Genomic DNA, 20,084 nt, shown 5'->3' with positions numbered 1-20,084 from the left:
CAAGGGGTCTGCTTGAGATTCTCTTTCTCCCTCTGTCCGCCCCCTACATGCGTGCTCTCTTTCAAATAAATAAATCTTTTTTAAAAAAGAATGCATTCTAGGAATCACTTGCTATTCTTAGGCAATGGGTTTTAGAAATAGTATCAAAGGCTAAAACTGTGAATGTCATTAGTTTTAAAGGATGCAAGCCCAACTCACAAAAGAGGGAGTCATTATGAATTTCGTGTTTTGGATAAATATGAAGTGGGAATGGGAACTAGAAATCTGTATCTGTAAATTTTCAAATATCCTATAGGACATCAATGTAAGTGGGAAAACCTAGTGTAAGTAGCTTGGCCTAATTATTTTACAAATCAACACAAAATATGTTTTTACAATTTTTTTTTTAAAGATTTATTTATTTGAGAGAGAGAGCGAGCGAGCAGGGGGAGGGGCAGAGGGAGAGGGAGAGAATCTCAAGCAGACTCCCCGCTGAGTGGGGGACTGGATCTCACTATCCTAAGATCATGACCTGAGCTGAAATCAAGAGTTGGACACTTAACTGACTGAGCCACCCAGGTGCCCCTGTTTGTACAATTTCAATATATACACTGAATTTCCAGGACTGCAACAACTGTGTAAATTGAGGGAAGATGGTATTTTATTTGGTTCAGAACTTTACCAAGAGTTGTGACTTTCGAAAATCAAGTCACCAACGCAGTGTCATTCATGGATTTTTAAGTTGCCAGTGCAATGTACCTGTATTTGTCTTTCTTTGTAGCAATTGCATTCACAGTGGATCTACATATGTAAGTGGAAGCCTCTGAGTGCTTTATTATATCTTTTAGTGTAGTCTTGCCCAGGCATTTGCATATTGAAATATATATTCTCTCATAAACAAACTTCCTTTTTTTCTCCTTTATATTATAATTAGTATATTACATTACTATTCTGGAAATTATGTATATAAATAGCAGGTTATCTTACCTATGAAAGTCGTTTCAGGATGGCAAAGGGTGCATCACAAAATATTGTAGCTACCAAGGGAGGATTGGGGCTGATAGGGTTGAGAACCACTATATTATATCAGAGGTCCCTTTCTGCCTCTAAATATTCGGAAAACTCAGAAAATAAACAAACATCCCCCTCCCCTCATACCCTTAATGTGCTTTTTAATTTTAAAAGCAACACATGCTCATTGTTGAAAATTGGGAAAGTAAGATAATTTTAAAAATTACCCATAAACTCATCACCAAGATACAATAACTGTTAATGTTTTGGTGTATTTCCTTCTAGTCTTCTACCCCCAACATGGGGCTCAAACTTACAACCATGAGATCGAGTCGCATGCTCTACTGACTGAGCCAGCCAGGTGCCCCCGTGTGCATGCATATTTTTAAACGTAACTGGAATTCAACTATAGAGTTTGTAATCCTGCTTTTTTTTTTTTTACTTAGCATTTTCCATATCATTAGAAATCATTTGAAAATACTTAATGATTCCATAACATATACATAACCCCCTATTGTCAGCCATGTAGGAGTTTCATTTTTCATTATTATAAATCCTGTTGTGATGAACTTCTTTATATATAGGTATATCTGTGATTATTTCCTTAGGATAGATTCCTAGAAGTGGAATCACAAGAGTCAAATGGAGTACTCTTTTAAAGGCTTTTGATAAATATGGCTTTACAAAAAGCCTGTCACTGTTAGTCCTGCCAGCAGTGTATCGGAGAGCCTCCTTCAACACATCTCATTTAAGCATTTGGTAATTTGATAGTTGTAAACTGGTATCTCGTTGTCACTTCATTTCTATTTCTTTTGTTAATAATGAGGTCAAACATTTTTTGTGCCTCCCATCTGCCTTATGTTTCTTGCCATTTGTATTCTGTGAATTGGCTGGCCAAGCCCTTTCTTTTTCTTCTGGTGCTGGGGGGTTTTCTACTCGATTAGTAAATGAGAGCTTGGAGCTCACACTCTACCACAGGGCAGGAAATGAGGGGGCCTTGATTTAGAAGTGGTTTTACAATGTTGGGAACATGGTGTAGAATTACCTCCCTGACATTCCATGCCCGTTCACTTTCTTCAGGAGCCCCTCTCATTGCCTTTTCTGTCAGCCACTGCCCATCTTCAGCTATCTGGTTGTTCCAGTGTGGCTAAAGGGTTGTAGTTTTGTGCCAAATTAGAGACAGGGTGATTGTCATACAACCGGGGCTCTGTTAAATGATGTTGCTGAAAGGAACATGCTTGCATTTGCTCTTGCTCTCTCACCAAATTAAATACTGTGACTTAACCTGAGGTCACATAGACAGTTACTGGTAGAGCCGAGACCAGAACCCAGATATCCTGACTCCCAGTCCAGACAGCTTTCTGGCATAACCCAGGTGCAGACAGATAAAGAGGTTTGAATAACTCCAAATGTCTACTTGAGAGCCTATTCATTTATTTGACATTCAGTAAGTACTTATTGAAAACTGACTGTGTGCTAGGGTTAACTTTAGGAGAAATTGCATTGCTGATCCCATTCTCTTGTGAGTTAAGAACCAGCAATGATTTTAGGATTTTTTTTTTTTTTTTTTTTTTTACCATTTTGGATTAATCTTGCCAATGATCTTTCCATTTTAGGCATATAGAGAGCTAACTATATGTAGTCAATCTGATATGGGGGTGGTTGTTGGGTTTTTGTTTTAAACTTAAATCTCTTAAATATTTCTCCAGATCCCTGCACTTAGGTTGAACTGATGGTGGGGTTTCTTTAGCACAGAAAGTCAGGAAGTTGCCTTGCCTGGTTCCCACAGTTAAGTTGGCTGTCCCTTTGTGAGGGCCATTGCCCTGGGCTCCTTCTGACGCTATCCCTGGCAGGTCCCAGAGGCAATGGTATACAAATGCTATATTGGTAACTGTGAAGTTGTAGGAAAAGGTGAAGCCTACATATCAAGTGCTATAGAATTCCATTTATTTAGGGCCTTCCTGGAGGAGGAGTCTTGGCTGAGTCTAGAAGGGAGGCAGTTCCTTCCCACTTGATTGTGTTGTTGGCTGAATAATATAGAATGTGGCCAACGTTGTGTGAGAAGCTAAGGTAGCCTCTATTGTGAAGGAGAGGTGGGAGAGCCACTTCTTTTCCCCAGCTGGGAAACCTCATACTTCATCCTGAATTTCCTGACTTAGGTGGGGGGAAGGTGTTGGACCTTACTGAGACAACAGTGATCAGTGCCCTTTTTTCCTTTTAAAACCGTCTTTTAGCTTTTGTTTTAATGCCCTTGGTCTTGGCTGGCCCCACCACGGCCTCCACTTATGCGAAAGACCTGGGTATGGGGGTCTTTATGAGTGAGAGCTGGAAGCCACGGCTGGGGCCAGTGATGAACTACACTGCTATAGGGTTTGGCGTGTAGGAGAGAGAATTTGTGGAGTTGACAGCCTTCATTGCGAGGTTTTAGGGGAGCTGATCTGAACCTACCTGGGGAAGTCTAAGGGAAGCTTGTGAGAAATAGGGAGAGCAAGTTCATTCCAGTGGGATGTGCTGATTCCGCCAGCTGCTTCCCTGATGAGCCAGGGAGGAGGAAGTTGATCCTAACCTTGAATTGGGGAGGAGCTGGCTGGGCTCTAATTCTTTCTTCTTGAATCTGGCCTATATCCTCTTCCTTCTGGTAGCCCGTGGATGTCCAAGGGAATTGCCTGAATTAAGTGTAACTTTCAGGGCTGATCATCCTATTGTGAATGGGGCAGGTCCAGGGCTTCCCCCCACTCCTCAGGTGGTCTTTCTCTCCATCACCAGCCTCTCTGGGAGCTTGGTTATCAGTTTGTCTCTAGGCTGTAGCAGTTAGGCTGCAGACAAGCACATTTGGACATGACTTTTGTGCCCATTCTTGAGCTCAGTACCCTGGAGGTTATAAGAGAGTCAGAAGGCCACCATTTATTGTTACCTTGGGCCAGGAACTTTATATGCATGATCTCATTTGTATCTCTAACAACCCAAAGAGGAAGAATATTATTAGATCATTATTCTTTTTTAAATTTAATTTTTATTTTTTTAATTAGTTTTTTATTGAGATATTATTAACATATAACATTGTGTACGTTTAGGGTGTGTAGTGTGTTGGCTTGATACATTTATATATTGCAATATAGATTATTATTCTTATTTTACAGAAAAGAAATGTGTATGTATGTAATTACCCAAAGTCATGTAATCAGTAAGTGGTGGAGCCAGGATTTGAAGGCACTTTAGTTTAACTCCAAAGCCTTTGCTCTTGGTCACTACATGAACTAGGGGTTCAAGGTGAGATGGGCCTTCAAGGGAGTGAAATGGAGGGAGCAAGGTGATGTGGATTTAGGGGATCAGACACATTATTATTCATTAGGCATTGATTTTGTCCTGGACACTCTGCTAAGTTTTACATACACTAGTTCATTCAATCTTTGTAACAACTGCATGGGGCTAGTACTATTATCCTTACCTTATTGATTTGGAAAGTGAGGCTCAAGGAGGTTAAGTGGCTTGTCCAGGATAACCCAGCTAAGGGACAAAGCCAAGACTTGAACTCAGGTGGGCCCTGACTCTTAATTGCTAGGCTTTGCCTGACCTAGAGGAGCTGCCACTTGCTGTCCCCAGGCCCTGGAGGGGCCCAAGATCAGAGGGGCCCATTGTCCTCTTGGACTAGCCCACCCCTACCCTTCCAGGGGGAGCTAGAGGCTACAGCTGCCTGGGCTTCTGACATACTAGGTTGGGGGTTGGGGCAGGGGGTCTCCAGCTGGGAAGACTCAGCCTCTTGGACTGCAGCCCTCAGTTTGCTGGACTTAGGGTACCTCCTGGCATCTTCTAGATGTCCATGGGCTGGAGAAGAGGTCCTGGCAGCCCTGCCTGGAGGAGGAGCTTCGGGCCATGGGCTGTAGCCTCACCTGGCACTGCCTTTCTCATCCCTCAGGCCCTGGCCTGTAGAGTACATTTCCTTGTTGCCCCTCCTCACTTACCCCTCCCAAAGTCCTGTGGTCACTGGAGTGTTTGTATGACTACCTACTTCTAGCCTGTATCCAGCCTATAGACCCAGCTGGGGCCAGATAGTTCTGAGATGCTCCCACCCTCCTCCTTAGGCTGGGAGGGGAGTTCAAATTACTTTCTCAGTCTGATTTTGCTTTCTCTGATATTTTCCTTTCCCCAGGTTAGACCTAATAGATAGATAGTACCCAGGGATTTTGAAAGGTTTATGAATCTCCTCTGATAAGGTCCTCTTGCTGTGTGTGACTTTTAAGTACTTTGGGCATTATTCATCCCCCACTCACCACCTTTCCAGAAGCCTGTGCCAAAAGATAGCAGGGTAATGACTTTGCCGCTGCCCCAAATTGCAAGCCAGAGGTTTGGGCCTATTTATTTATTTGGTTTTATTTTTTTCAAAAATTAAAATGTTGTTCCTTTTTAAATAGATGTAGAATAATAGATACTCTTGAAATTCAAACAAAAGAAGAATATAGAAAGTGAGTGTTTCTCTCCCTCACTCCCCCAGTCCCACCCCACTTTTCTCACTGGTAACCATTTGGTGCAGATCTTTCCAGTCTTTATTCTTTTGTATGCTTTCCTTTTTTTAAATAAAAATGGAATCACCCTATAAATAATGTTTTAGTATTTGTTCCCCCCCATGATATAGCACAGATTTCTTTTACAACAAGAATGTTTGTACATTATTTGTGTAATTTTAAAAAGTTTTAATTAATAAAAAATCATGAAGATTTTCCCTGTGTCTTTATATATTTTTCTACATCATGATTAATGGCTACACAGTATCGTGTGAACAAACTATAATGTATCTAACTAATTCCCCATTTGTGTTGTTTCCAGTTCCCTACTCTTACAGACAAAGCTGTTGTATCTTTGTCCCTATCTGTGTGCACTTGTGTGGCTCTTTCTGCGGATCAAATCCTAGGAGGGGAATGGCTGGGTCAAAAGGTGTCAAAGGCACGTTACAGAGGGTCGGATTGCCCTCCGGAGGGCCGGGGGCCTCTGAAAGCTTGTTGGACTCCCTACTCAACTTCCTCAACCTGTGTGAGCTACGGTTTCCTCCTCTGTAAAATGGAAAGATGATGGTATGTACCTCAGTGGGGTGCTGTGCAGATTATCTGAGGGAGTCAATGCAAAATGCTTGGTTTCAGGCCCCAGTGTCGGTGCCCACTAAGTGACAACAGTTACTCGGTGCCATTGGAGCTTTGAGGCTGGGCTTCTCCTTGTTTCTTTGGTGAGGATAATGCTGGCCGTTTCCTACTGCCCACAGCCACTAAGGGCAGTGGGATGAGTGCAGCTGAGAACAAGGCCTGGAAGCACAGTGGCCTTGTCTTCGCTCTGGGGGCAGCTCTCACTCCAGTCTGCCCTCCCTGATGCAGTTAATGCCGGCAGAAACAAAGGAAGCCAGGGGTCTTCGTCTCTGTCCCACCTCCTGGGAGATGGTGTAGCTTCAGTGGGCACGAGGTGGGGCCCAGGAGGAGGTGGCCTCAGAGGAAAGGCCTGGCCGAATCCAAATCTCTCCCTTTTGGACACTGGACAGGCCCTAGTGCCGGCCCTTCCTCACTGGGGAGGCCCTCAAGGCTCTTCTTAAATAATCATTCTAGGAAGAGACCACTCTCAGAGCCCAGCAAGGCCTGTGGCCCTGGGAGCCTGTACTCAGGGGACAGCTGGTTAGTGGGAAGAGCAGAGACCATTAGCGCTTCAAACTGGAGCTTTAGGTCAGCAGGATCAAGGGCACTGGGCATCTGCAGGGAAGGGGCAGATGGCCCTGAAAGGATAATGGAGGTCACTTTGCCAAGTCCAGCTTCGAAGGATATTGGTCTGACCCTCCCCCAGCCCTCTCTCCATAGGAAAGATAACTGGAGACTGTAATTAGTTCTACCTATGTTTATTGTTGCCAACTTATCCCCCTCCATCCCCTCATATGTACACCCAAACCCTTCCCCCAAGCTAGCTTTTACCAAAGTTCCTCGTAGTAGGTCCAGAAGTGTGTTCACTAAGCAGGCAGTCCTAGATGTAGTGGGCACTGTCCCCAGGCCAGCTGGGCCCTGGGGAAGGGTTACTCTGCAAATTCAGGGCACAGACTTGGTACTGAGGTCAAGGGAGGCCCCCACCAACAGATACACTTCCTCCCTTTCTGGAGCTCAGGGTACATCAAAACCTTTTGCAAAGCAAAGTTGGGGTAACAGACTCCCCAGTGTCAAGCTTTGTGCTTTCTTTGCTTGTAAGAACCCATACAGGTGGCCAAGTCTGAGTTCAGACTTGCATGTGACTTCCGAGGGGCAGTTCTGTCCTTGGAAGCCAGATCTGACCATCTGCCATCAGCGTTCAGGGGAAGTGTCATTGGACGGGGCCAGGAGTGGAAGGGGGGAGTGCATGTTGCATGAGGTCTGGGCATTGTTTTAAGCTGGGGGGAGCTGCAGCTTGGCTTGAGTTATGTGGGGAGGTATGGAATGAATGAGCGGGAGGAGCCATTTCACTTGGGAGCCCAAGGCCCCTTCAGCTCCCTCAGTCAACCCCACTGGTGTCCTGGGCCACAGGTAACAGGAGAGCAGACATTTAATGTCCCAGAATGTCAGAGCTGGCAAGGCCCCCAGCAGTATCCATTCTAATCCCCACCAGTTAGTGGCCAAACCTCCAAAAAGGTTAAGGAGAAGGAATGTGGGAAAGGTACATGCGGCTTTCCTCAAGCCTTATTTGGGGAAATCTGTACCTACCCATGATCAGTTAGGGTCCTTTTAAAGGGCCAGCTTCCCTAGGGTTTTGAAACCATCCCGAAACACTGACTTGGCCTCCCTTTCAGGAGCAGTGTGCCAGGGGAAAGTGGTGTGGGGCTGAGGAGGGTTTGGGGGCCTCGGTGGTGAGGGACATGGGTAGGGCGGCCCCTCAGTGTCCCACTTGCTGTGGCTGGGAGCAGGTGGGGCCTGGAAGTTCTGTGCTGTCAGTAGCTGGTGGAGGGAGGGGGCTGCACGGGTGGGATGTGCCTTGGGTGGCTCCCCATCCACTCCAGCCAAGCCTACGGCGCCCCGGCTGACCTGCCGCCCTGGGCGCTCCTAGGGGAGCAGGGCCCGGCTCAGCACCAGTCCTCCAGGGAGTGCGCCACCGTGGGAGGCCGGGCCCGTCCCTGCAGTCTTTGCTGCTGGGGCCCCGACCTCGGCCCGCGCCTCCACCTCTGCCTCAAGGCGCCCCGGCCAGGGAGAGGCCTTGCAGCTGCTCCTCAGCGCCTGCCAACTCGGCCTCATCACGTCCGCTCTCTGAGCCCTCGAAGCAGCCAGAGTCTCGAGGAATGTCCACCTTGGGTCCAGACACTGTGTTTGCAGCTGTCTCCTGGCTGCTTTCCGCACCCTCTTCCGCCTCCTCGCTGCCGGCTGCCGGGCCAAAGGAGAGGATGGAATATGGGGGGGGGGGGGCTTGGGCCTTAGCTGGGAGGGAGCTCAGAGGCCCCAGGGAGCCCCTGTGTGTGGGGGGGGGTAGGGACTCTGGGAAGTCCACTGTGGGCAGTCTTTCCCTCTGGGCACCCACTACCACCCCTGCCCCTCTCACCCTTCCCAGCTTAGAACCAGGTGGCGTGGTTTCCAAGCCAGCAACCCAGCCCAGAGCCAACTTCTTTAGCAGCCAGCTAGGGGCCGGGAAACCTGCGCTTGATTGCTGGCTCTGCTATGACCCAGCTTGGAGGCCTCGAGTATATGCTTTACCTTCTCCGGCCTTAAGTCTCCCCTTTCATCCCAAAGGGAGTTGGACCCCATCATCCCTAAGGCCCCTCTGTCCGCAAACTTTGCCCGAGACTGGAATTCAAGTGTGGAAAGTGCCTTCCCACTGCAGAGGGGTGCCGGGGCTGAGTGTGGTCATTGGGCCGGGCTGGGGCAGGCCTTCCCTCCCCGGAATACCTGGAGGCACCCCCCCAAACCTGGCTCCTAAACCCACTCACTGTCGTAGTCCAGCAGCAGCTCGGCGGCCGTGAGCAGCTTGGCCCGGTGCTGTGGGTCCATGATGTTCAGCTCATTGAGGTGTGTTTCCCGCAGCTCTTTGAAGTCCTCCAGTGTCTGGTAGCCATTGAGCAGCAGGGTGGATGTGTGTTCCTGCGGGCAAAGGCAGACCCCCAGTGGGGCCACTTACAAGCCACCCCCACTTGGGATCCCTCCCTTCCCACATAGCTGACCATGCCCTAGCCTCCATCCCTGGGGCAAGTGTGCCTCCCTGGAGGTCCCAGCTCCAACCTCCAGGCCTATGCGCTCCAGCAGCTCATGCAGAGTCTTGGGCTTGGGCCTCTTGCCCTTGCTTTGTCGGCGACTGGGGCGGGCGGGCCCTGCAGCCTCCTCAGGCAGCACATCCACGTAGATGAACTTGAAAGATCCCAGCCTGCCATTGAGCAGGCCCAGCCACGTGCCCACAGGTGGCTTTTCAATGATCTGGATCACATCTCCTTTCTGTGGGAGGACAGGAGAGCAGAGTGGAGCAGGGGAGAGGAGAAGGGTATTCCCTTGGCTTCCATGGACACCGTCTTATCCTGGCTCAGTACAGCCTTCTTTATGGGCCCAGCCTGCCAGGCTCAGGAGAGGCCTAGACGCCAACCTTACCTGCAGTTTCAGCGAGTCACGGTCGTAGGGGCTGGGAGTAAAGTCGGTGTGGACTCGTGCCCTGCCACAGAAGGGCCCTGTGTACTGGGGGGCAGGTGGTTCCTCTCCGAAGCTGCTAGAACCTGGGCTGGGGCTGCAGAGCTCACTGCCTGCAGGAGATGGGGCAGGGAGGAGGGTCACCTTTGTCGCAAGACAGCTGGGGGAGTACCCAGCAGGTAGCTGCCAGGGGCTGTGGCTCGAAATCCCAAGGCCACCCTGCAGGAGCCCAGCTTCACCTTTGGGGCCTCAGACATGAAAACAGTTGACCACAGAAGGAGAAAGGGCTCACAGACCAAAGAATGAGCAAATTGGGAGGACCTCTACAGACCAACTGGGCCCAATGAACAGATAGGGAAAACTGAAGCCAGACAGGCCAACTGGGCACCCAAGACCTCTCACCTTATAATTGGTAGCCCTGGGTCCATTTGACTCCAGGTCTCCTGACTCCCAGTCCAGTGCTCCTGGAAGCCACCTTCCACACAGGAAACCACACCCTAAACTAGTATTTTACTTTCTGTATGTAATAAGACTCAGCATCTAGTTACAACATCACATGAAAACTCAGAAGGGCTCTTTCTCTCTGGGAAGGGCGGGATGAAGGGCATTATAAGTGGCTTTCAGTGGGGGCAGGGAGGTGTCTGTGGAGCCAGAGAAAGAGCACGGAACTTAGAACTAGCCTGAGGAGTGAGAAGGCCAGTGCCTCTGTGGGTCTGCAGCTCAGAGCCTGCAGCCCCTCCTCCAGGAGGGGCTGCTGGAACCTCCTGTCCAACCTCATAGGCACCTAGAAGATGCCAAATGGCGCCCTGAGCCCAGCAAACCAAGGGCTGCAGTCTAAGAGGCTGAGACTTCCCCGCGGGAGACCCTCTAGCCCCACCCCCAGTCTGGGATGTCAGAGGCCCAGGTGGCTGGAGCCTCCGGCTCCCCTTGGAAGGGTGGCGTTGGGCTAGTCCAAGAGCGCAGTGGGGCTCATCGTCTCCCTTGGGCCCCTCCAGGCCCTGACGACAGCAAGTGGCAGCCCCTCCAGGGTAGACCTCAGTTCAAGACTGGGTCATCTTGGGCAAAGTGAAAAACCTCCCTGAGTCTCAGTTTTCACATCAATAAAATGGGGATGATAGTGCCAGCACCATGAAGTTATTGTGAAACTGTAATGTGAAGACGGCTGGGAAAGTTCCCCGAAGGCAAACTGCTAAGGTTCATTCCTCTTACCTTCCTCCCACACAGCCAGCTTCCAGGCCCTAACCCAGTCCTTTTCTCCAGACTCAGCAGATGTCCCCTTCGGTCGCCTACTCACCCGTGGAGGCCTGGCGGCTAAGTGCTGGGAGCTCACGCTCCTCCTGCTCAGAAAAGGCCAGTGCCATCTTCTCGGGGCCGGGGCTGTCCAGGCTGCAGTCTGGAGATGTCGGGGAGGCGGAGCCCTCCTCCAGAGTGTTTCCCTGCAGGGGACGGAAGGCAGGGGACCCTGAGCAGCCCTGGCTGGGACGCCCAGGGGCACAGAGGAAATGGGCCTGGGCTCTCCGGGGGGTGGGGGTGGGGGTGGGGGCTCCGAGGCTGCGCAAGCTCCCACTTCGCTGATGTGGGAATGACCGTCCTCAGGCGGCGACCTCCTGCAGCAGGAATGTGCGGGGTCCGCGCGGAGAGGGCTGCGGCGCCCGAGCTGGGGCTCAGAGGGGCCGCCAGGGCCGAGCTACCTTCGGCCTTGCTCCTGCGTGCCAGGCGGGCCTGTCAGGTCCTTGCACCCTCACAGTGACACTTCAGGGTAAGCGCTCTGATGGTCCCCAGTTCACAGAGGAGCAGTCACGGAGGAACATCCCCAAGGCCGCACAGGAACCCACAACCGAGCTGAGCTGGCCTGACTCCAGAGCTCCTCCGCCTCACCACACACCTCAGGGCGGGGGCCGCCCTTTCACAAGCGGCCCGGCTCTCTAGGAACCAAAGGCCCGAGCGTCGTACAGACTCCCCCTCCGTGGAGTCGCTCACCAAGCCGCACACCCTGGGGGCCAATTCCGCTGCAGGGAGACTACAGAGGCAAATAACCTCAAGAGCCCAGAGAACAGTGAAAGGTAGTATAAGATTCAGGAAATTATGAGTTTTGAAGGTTGCCCGTAGTCTCTTTATTTTCAATAGAACTTACTTAATTCTAAGTTTATAGAATGTAATTTTTGGTAATGGTTGGGTTTCACCCCTGGCTCACCAAATTCCTCAAAATTTGACCAATTGCTGTCCTGAGCTGGTAGCAGCCAGTAAGAGCTGACTAGGGCACTCCCCCCCCCCCCCCCCCCCCCCCCCCTTCGGTCAGAGCCATGGCCACAGCCAACTCACTGTGTGACGTCAGCTACTTGCACGTGCCTGCCCCACAGCTGTCTGTCCCACCCTCTCTCCCTGGGCCCAAGCCAGCCTTCTCTATTTTCTCTCCTAGGGGCCCCTCTTCCAATCCAGTCTTCCCAATCCCAGAGGCTAGTTCCAAGCAAAACTTTGAGGTGGATGAATTTGCTTCAGGCAATTGCATCTCCCTTTCAAGCGCCGCCCCCCCTCCTCAGGCCAGGCTTCCTCGGAAGCTTCTGTTACCCAGACTTTCATCCCTCCTCAGACCCCACTCCTGCTCCCTCAGGACCATGCCTTGCTGCCAGGCTCATGGCTGAGTGAGCTCTCTTCCCTTATGACCTTCCTTCTCATAGTGAATCAGGCCCTCAGGCCCAGTACCCGAGCTATGGCCTTCAAGGTGGCTATGCTCACAGGCGGCCAGAGCACTGCCTGCCCTCCCTGCCCCCCACCCCTCCCGCAGGCCTCACCATCTCTTCTGACAGCGCCTTCACCATCATCTTGCCCATCTTCCTGTTCATGGTTCTGGAAATCACGGCCCTCCACTTTTTCCCCAGCTTTTTGCCACTCTTCCCAGCATCTTCTGCGGTAGGGACACCTGACTCATCTTCTGGAATCTGTGACAACAAAGGAGGAGGTCCGGGATTTAGGGGCAGAAGGAGGCCTTCAGGTCCTGGCAGAGGATGGGGGTGGGAATGAGAGGCTCCCATCCCCTTCCCTCCTAGCCCCAGTCCCGTACTCAGCCCCATTAATCTGTAATTAATTTGACAATTACAGTTGACCCTTGAACAACGTGCGGGTTAGTGGCGCCAACTACCCCCGCCCCGCGCAGATGAAAATCCACGTATAACATTTGACTCCCCCAAAACTTAACTATTCATAGCCAACTGTTGACCAGAAGGCTTACTGATAACAGGGGGCTAATACATATTTTGTGTGTATATGTACTATATTCTTACTATAAAGTAAGCTAGAGAAAAGAAAACATTACTAAGAAAATTATGAGGAGAAAATACATTTACAGTCCTGTACTGTATTTATTGAAAAAAAATAAATCTGCGTGTAAGTGGACCCATGCTGTTCAAACCCGTGTTGTTCAAGGGTCAACTGTAATTTGTAATTGAAAACGATGTGGGTGATTTCTAGGGGGCCCAGAATTTTGACGGGTGGGAGGGTTGGCCTTCTGTGTGTAAGCAGGCTTTCCTCAGCAATCCCCAGATCTCCTCTTCCCCCCACCCAGGGCCTGCAGCCAGACCCCCCTGGGAGGCTCTGCAACTCACATTATCATCCAGATTAAATTCCTTCTCGCTCACCACGGGGGAGCTGGGTTTGGATTTGGCAAAATCCTTGAAGCTGCTGGAGCGCTGAAGTGAGATCTGGAAGAAGCAGAGGTGTGGCCCTCAGTGGCTGGAAAATGGCTGCTCTCCTTCAGCAGAGGGTAGCCCCTAATGCGGGCCCCAGAGCAAGCTCCGGACCTCAGGAGCCTCCAACCTCAGCCAGGCCTCACACGAAGCCCACGTGACCACCAGCACCTGCAGTTTGGTCCCCAGAATTCTGGAGGCAAAGAGCAAACGAGTCTGAGCAAAAGCATATCTCCTACTGGAGACGTACCTCAGCAGGACGATAGCATCACCTTTACCTAATAGAGCAAACCTTCTCCAACCCCGCCGCCGCCTCTTTGCTCTGGACCCGAGGCAAGCATGGTGTCCCTGTCGCGGTGATAGAGCTGAACACACTGAGGTCGCCAGCCTGATGAATCTGTGTCCCCAGAAGAGCAAGGCAATCCCCCCAGGAGTCAGTAAGACCTGGCATTCTGCTTTCTGGAAACCCTTGGGAGAGGCTTATTAAGAGAAGGTGCCAACAGATTTGGGACATGAATGACTGGGGCTCATTTCATAAAAGAAAGTTGCTGTTTTAAATTCCTCCATCTCGGCTTTTAACCTTAGCCACTACCGTGATGAGCTGGCTACTGCTGATGACATGTGCCAGAGCTTGGACTTTTAAACCCCGCCGATTGTTTGCGCTGATGAGACTGTTTTCAAGAAATGAGCTTTCTTAACTGCATATGCATGCGCATGGCAAGATAGCAGCCAGAAGCCAGGGCCCGGCAGGTAAGGAGTCAGGCTTTACACGCAAGAGGTAAGGCTGAGCCTGCATCAAGATCAGCAGTCAAGACCAGAGAGAGATACACACAGGAACCAGGGTTCACAGATGGCCAGACAGATAGAGCGGGATAGACTGCAGACACCAGAGATAAGGGCTTGAGGAACCGAAGCCCCAAAGCCACACAAAGCTGAAAGTTTCACATCCTCTTTCCTATGAAAGGGGGGTCCAGTGACAACCCCCCAGGGCCGCCCCCCAACACGCACACAATTGGCCCCAACTCCTGGGGACTCCGGTGGGGACTCCTGGGGACTTTGGTTCTCCTGGTGGGTCTTGACCAAGGCAAGTCAGCACTCAGGGTCAGGGGCTACACTTTCCTAGAGGTTGCAGCAAGCTAGTGGGCCCAAAACTAGGTCAGCGGTCAGGCCATCAGATGCTGCGGCCACAGGGGCCTCCCGGATGGGGCACCTACGGCCTCTGTCAGAAAGCCTCTTCTGTGCTACACTGGGGAGTTGGAGAAGGGGAGGCCATGAGTGGGCATAGGCAGGGGAGAGCATGACCGTGGGGCGACCGCTCGGATTCTCATGCGTCTCCTCCATCCTCCTTCCTTGGTTTTCCCCACCCACTATTCTTTCCTCTTTTTCCCCCTTTCTCTCCCCTTCTTTCCTCCACCTTTTGTTTATTTCCTCCTCTTGAATGGCTAGGATGCAGCTGCCTGGGTAACTTCCTCCTCTTACTGCCTGGAAAAGAGAGAGGGTGGGCACCAGGCTGGCCTGGGCCCAAGGAGGGCAGGTTGGGCTGCTATTTATAGACCGATGGGACCTATTACGGCCTTCCCTTCACCGCCCCTCAGCTTGGTCTGCAGACCGGGAGGCTGGGAGTCGCCCCAGAAGCCCCAGGGACTCCGAGCCTGGAAAGCATGCAAGAGGGCAGGCCCGGCACTGGAAGTGGGCTTTGTTGGGGAGAGTAAACTCACCACCGGGCCCCAGTTTTTTCCTTTTCCTGTCATTAATCTGCAGGCTGGGGGCTGGGAGGGGGACCTTTGGCCCCCAGGGACCTTATGTCAGGGCCCCTCTGTCCCAGCTTTCGCTCAAAGTGGGAGGAAACAATCCAAAATGCCGTGGGGTGGCGCTGGGACTTGGGCCCTGCTGGCCACTCCTTGGCCCAGGGTTATGGAAAGGACTAGACATGTGCTTCGGGTGACAAGGGTTGGGGCCAGCCAGGGTGGCCTTTTGCCCGGCCTACCTCCAACCTCGGGGCCAACCCCAAATATCCTGAAGGTCTTTGGTGACCCTGAAATGATCCCCCTCCCAGGTAGGAGTTAAAATCCTTGGGTCCCCTTGGATTTTCCACCTGGTCTCCCTTTGCAGCCAGGCCTTCCTGGGGGTCCTGCACAAGGCAGCAGGTAGTACCCTACACTGTTGGCCCCTTTTCCATGTCCAAGGGGAGTATGTGGGCCTCTTGGAAAGAGCTACTTTTCTGGCATCAGACGTTGGTGAGTTCAACTTTGGGATATGTGACCTTCGGGGAGTTATTTAACCTCCTGACCTTCAGTGTCTATGAGCTGACAGGTGGTCACATCTTGGTTCTGCCATTGACCAGCTGTGTAAAGTGGGGAGAGTTCCACAACTTCTCTGGGCTTCCATTTCCTCGTGGGTAAAACGAAGACAAAGGCAGCTACCTCGTTGGTTGCTGTGAGGATAGAAGGCCCGACTGCTAACACAGCAACCCCTCAACGAATGTCCATGTGTGCTTAGCCTTTCCTCTGACCCCCTCCAGACTCTTACCCAGGGCATGCCCCACCTGGAACACGCCACCCTTCTCTGTCAACCATGGTTTCTCCCTTCCTTCAAAATCCAATGGAACTGGAAACAGCCCACGTGCCCACCAACTATAGAGTGGATATAGGAATTGTAGCAGTCATTGAAGGGAATAGTACATAGCGATGAGCTTGTACAGCTTTCCCTAACAATATGGATGAATCTTGCAGATACACTGTTGAGCAGAAGGGGCCAGCCACCAGAGTACATTATATGGTTCCTTGTATAGAAAGTTCAAAACCCGGCAAAACTAAGTTATGCCATTGGAAGTCAAGATAGTGGTTACCCTTAGGGAAAGGGAGCATGTAGTGACCAGCAGGGGCATGAGAGAAGCTTCTGGAGTGTTGGGAGTGCTTTTTTTTTTTTTAAGTAAGCGCTATGCCCAACATGGGGCTTGAACTCATCACCCTGAGATCAAGAGTTGCGTGCTATACCAACTGAAGCAGCCAGGTCCTCCAAAGTGCTTTGTTTCTTCATCTGGGTGTTGCCTATGAGGGAATGTTCGCCTTATGGAAACTCATTGAGTGGAACACTTGTAATTTATCCACTTCTTTGGACAGATATTATACATCCAGAGAAAGGCTTTCCAAATCCAGTTTCAAAGGTGCTGCCTCCTGTAGGAAGCCTCCCCTGGTCACCCCCTCAGAGCCTCACACTGCCCGCCGTTGGCATCTTCTTCCCCTGCTTCCTAAGCAAGCTTGGCTTTCACTGGGTGTCTCTGCAACTAGCCCCCAGCTCCTTCAGCGGACCAGTCACATACCTGGCACCCTCTGGGCTCCAGGCACTGGCCTGTGCATGTGTGGGGATCCGGGAAGAAAGGGGTTAAACACCTCCCCCGTGCCCTGCACCCTGTCCACCCCTTCGTGTGTGCCAGCTCACTCCAGCCTCACTCCAGCCCCGTCTTAACACCCTTCCTGCCCAGCTGAGGAGCCTGAGACTCAGAAATGAAGTGTCTGAGGCAGAGTTACACAGCGGGCAGCAGCAAGAGCAGGGGTTTGAACCCCGTTCCGTGACTCTGGAAGCCTGTGTGTGTTGCTGTGCTCAGAGCTCACTAAGTTGTCTCCAGTATAGAAATGCACTGAGTGTAATGGAAACTGTGGGTGGCGTTTGGAGGGAGCCTCCTGGAGAGTGAGCGGGAGCATGGAGGAGGAAGGGCTCAGGAGGGCTTCAGGGAGGAGGAGACACATTTAAGCTGGGCTATGCAAGGGAGCCAGGATTTCTCTGGGAGGAACTGGGAAGGGTTTAAACAAGAATGAGAGTTAGGAACAATCTAAGCATAGTCGGTGTGGTGCGAGGTGGAGCAGAAAAGGCCATGGAAGGCCCTGGCCAGCCATGCCGAGGACCTTGGGCATTAGCCTGCGGGCAACGAGGAGCCACTGGAAATGCAACATGTATGCTGGTGGGGGTGTCACGTAGAGGTGTGCTTTCCTACTCATGGGTTGAGTCTCTTATGTTCATCAGATTCTTCTAGTGCTTCTGGGATCAGTAGGGGGACAAGAGAGTAGAGGAAGAAAGGGTTAAGACTCTGGAGACTGATAAGTCTTGGCTTGGATCCCTGCTCTGCAGCTTACTAGCTGTGTGAACTTGGGTGAGTCACTTCACCTCTCTGAGACTTGGGCATAAAATAGAGATAGAGGCAATATCTGCCCCTGCTTCACAAGGTTCTCATGAGGAGCCAACGAGCTCCAATACAGGTACAGTGTGCGGCACCTGGCGCCTGACAAGTCCTCCCTTAGTGCAGGCTCTTAGTGCTTTTAAGTCTCATTTCCTCCACCTCAGGGCTGGGACCCAGGCTTGGTCTTCTCTGCAGTGCGCGCCCCGCGCCCGCCCACGCCTACAGCATGCACCCTACTCGTGTGCACATGCCTGCTCGTGAGGGAGCACTCTCATGTTTATTGTCCCGGGCCATCTGCACAACCTCCTGAGATGGGCAGATCAAGAGCTAGCCTCTTTTTCCAAGGTGAAGGAACCGAGGCCCAAAGAAGGTCAATGAACTGTCCAAGGTCCTACTGCTAGAATCCATAGGATTTCAACTCCCCTGTCTTGCCTCCCGCTCAGCACATTCATTCTGGCAGACCTGGGAGGAGGAGCAGGGGCAGGTGAGAGAGGCCTCACTTGCCTTTGTGCTTTCCCTCCACTGTGTCACCTCAGCCACTGAGAAGAAGGGACTTGCCCAAGGTCACGGTGCTGGAGCTAGGCTGCTGTCTCTGGGCGTGGGGAAGATGCTATCTCTACCTTCTGGAAGCTTGGCTTCTCCAAGGCCATTTCCACAGTATTGGGGCTTGGAGAGTGGCTCTTGAGGCTGGCCCAGACTCAGGCAGGGGTGGGGCGGGGTTTGCCTGGATGATCCTCCCTGGAGGGAGGGACATGGACCTCAGAGTGCCACACGGGCTTTGCTTCTCCTGGGAGAAGCCTGGGGGGACAATCCCAGAGGCCTCGCCACCAAATACAGAATCCAGATAAAGGAAGTCAGGGAAGAAGACAGGGACTTCCGGCTTCTGTGTGCCCCTGGGCACCTCCGCCTGAGATGGCACAGGGTCCCAGCGTCAAAGTGTCAGCTCTTTCTCAGGCTCTTTCCCCCAGCTCAGCTCCCCTGTGGTTTGGGGCCCAGCAATGTCTACAGTAGTCTCTGCTTCCCACCCCCATCAGCCAGAGAGCAAGGGGAAGTGGGACCTGCTCACCCCGGAGTGGCAGCCAATGGTAAATCTGCTGGGCCTAGCACCAAGCAGGGCTTAGATGGGGGTGACGAAGCCCGTGTGAAGACTCATGAATCTCCACCCCCCTCTGCCCACCTCCACTGCAACTTAGAGAAGCATCTGGGGTGGGGAGAGTACAGCCGGAAGTGGCAGCCACCCCAGGACCTGAGATGGGGCAGGATGCACACCCCAGTGCCCAGGGGCTCAGCCTTTCAGCTGGCTTGGCCTCCGTCTGGGAGCTGCTCCCCTGACAAAGGGGCTCCCCCACAGGGCACCTGGGCTGAGCTCCCGGGGAAAACAGCAGGATACACTGAGGGCCTGGAGGTCCCCCGAGTGTGGCCTGGGGCTAGGCCTAGGTCTCTTGGACCCGGTTCAGGCCTGCTTGGGGATGGTCCTAGGATCCTGCTGGATGTGTGGAATGTACTTAGCTGGTGTCCTGGGAGAGTCCTATAATCAATTCAAAGATTAAGTCTAGAAATTCTCAAACCCAACTAGAGAAATCTAGATCTGGCAGTCTTCAAGGAATCTTCTGGTCTGGTCTCTGCTCCAGGAAGAGGAATAGTTCAGCTGTCCACGATAGCTGCTTTTCCTCTTGGTCTTTAGAGTCCCTCCACTGAATTTTTCCTCCTCAGCCCCTATTTCCCATCTCGCCAGCTTCATTTCTCATTCTTCACAAATAATTTCTCCCCGCCTGGGAAGAACCTGCATGCCCCCTGCATCCCGCTGCAGGTTTGGAGAGCCTTTTCCTGAGTCTAGAAATCCCCTGGGCCCCCTCTCCAGGTTGGCCACCTCTCCAGGAGGGCCTGGGGAGCTGCAACAGAGCTGAGCCAAGTGGGCAGAGTCTGGCTATGGCTAGAGGGCAGAGGCCCCAGGAGCATCATGGCGTCTATCTGGGTGGCCCCGCAGGTCCCTTTGAGTGAGATGTCTCCTGAGAGGCCGTGCTTGGGCAGAAGCAGTGGCAGGACTGGCATAGGGGAGAGAGAATTGAGTACAGTCTTGGGATGCAACTCGAGAAGTATATTTTGTGATTCTTGAATTCTAGTCTAGGATTCTACCCCTGATTTTAGATCTCTATCCCATCATTGTAGGGTTGAATTCTGTAACTCTAGACTTCTAAGGGTCTGGAACCCTGACTCTCTAGATTTTGAAAGTCTCTTCTGTACTTTTGTTACTCCAGTAAACTTTGGGGCCCTGTCCCAATGCCCTTGGGAGAATGGCCCTTGCCTACAGACACAACGTCCGGCCTTTGGCTCTTCCCACTTCTAAGAGTCCCGGAGGGGGTGGGTTGAGAGAGCAGAGGGAAGGAAGACGCGAATTCCCAGAGATGCTCCTCACCTTTCTCTTCTGAGTGGGCTCCTTATCGCTGGCGTTGGAGGGTTTGCGGCGCAACATGGTCCTCTGCCCTGGTGACACTCCGTCCCCGCAATCTTAGGTGTCGAGATGCCGAGGCCTCTTGCTCAGCCTCACGAGCACCGTCCAGGGGGCACGGCATGGACTGAGCCTCTGGCTGCCACTCTGCGTGCTGGAGTGGCAGCTTGGGGGCACGGGCCATGGAC

General features: G+C 51.9%; 1 protein-coding gene across 1 annotated transcript; it reads right to left on the bottom strand.

The window, feature by feature from the left end:
- Nucleotides 1–6,846: 6,846 nt before the first annotated feature.
- Nucleotides 6,847–20,084, bottom strand: SASH3 (SAM and SH3 domain containing 3). Its single transcript, XM_035008438.1, has 8 exons — nt 19,864–20,084; nt 13,190–13,285; nt 12,380–12,526; nt 10,882–11,023; nt 9,552–9,700; nt 9,192–9,401; nt 8,903–9,053; nt 6,847–8,342 (listed from the first exon to the last, which is right to left on the bottom strand). Exons 1-8 carry the CDS (start codon nt 19,918–19,920, stop codon nt 8,152–8,154), a joined length of 1,143 nt encoding a protein of 380 aa, XP_034864329.1. The 5' UTR covers nt 19,921–20,084; the 3' UTR covers nt 6,847–8,151.

Source organism: Mirounga leonina, unplaced genomic scaffold (assembly GCF_011800145.1).
Source record: "Mirounga leonina isolate KUSES-001 unplaced genomic scaffold, KU_Mleo_1.0 Mir_101664, whole genome shotgun sequence".
Lineage (NCBI taxonomy): Eukaryota > Metazoa > Chordata > Mammalia > Carnivora > Phocidae > Mirounga > Mirounga leonina.
Note: the sequence above shows the minus strand (reverse complement) of the source record. Positions and strands in the feature narration are given on the sequence as shown.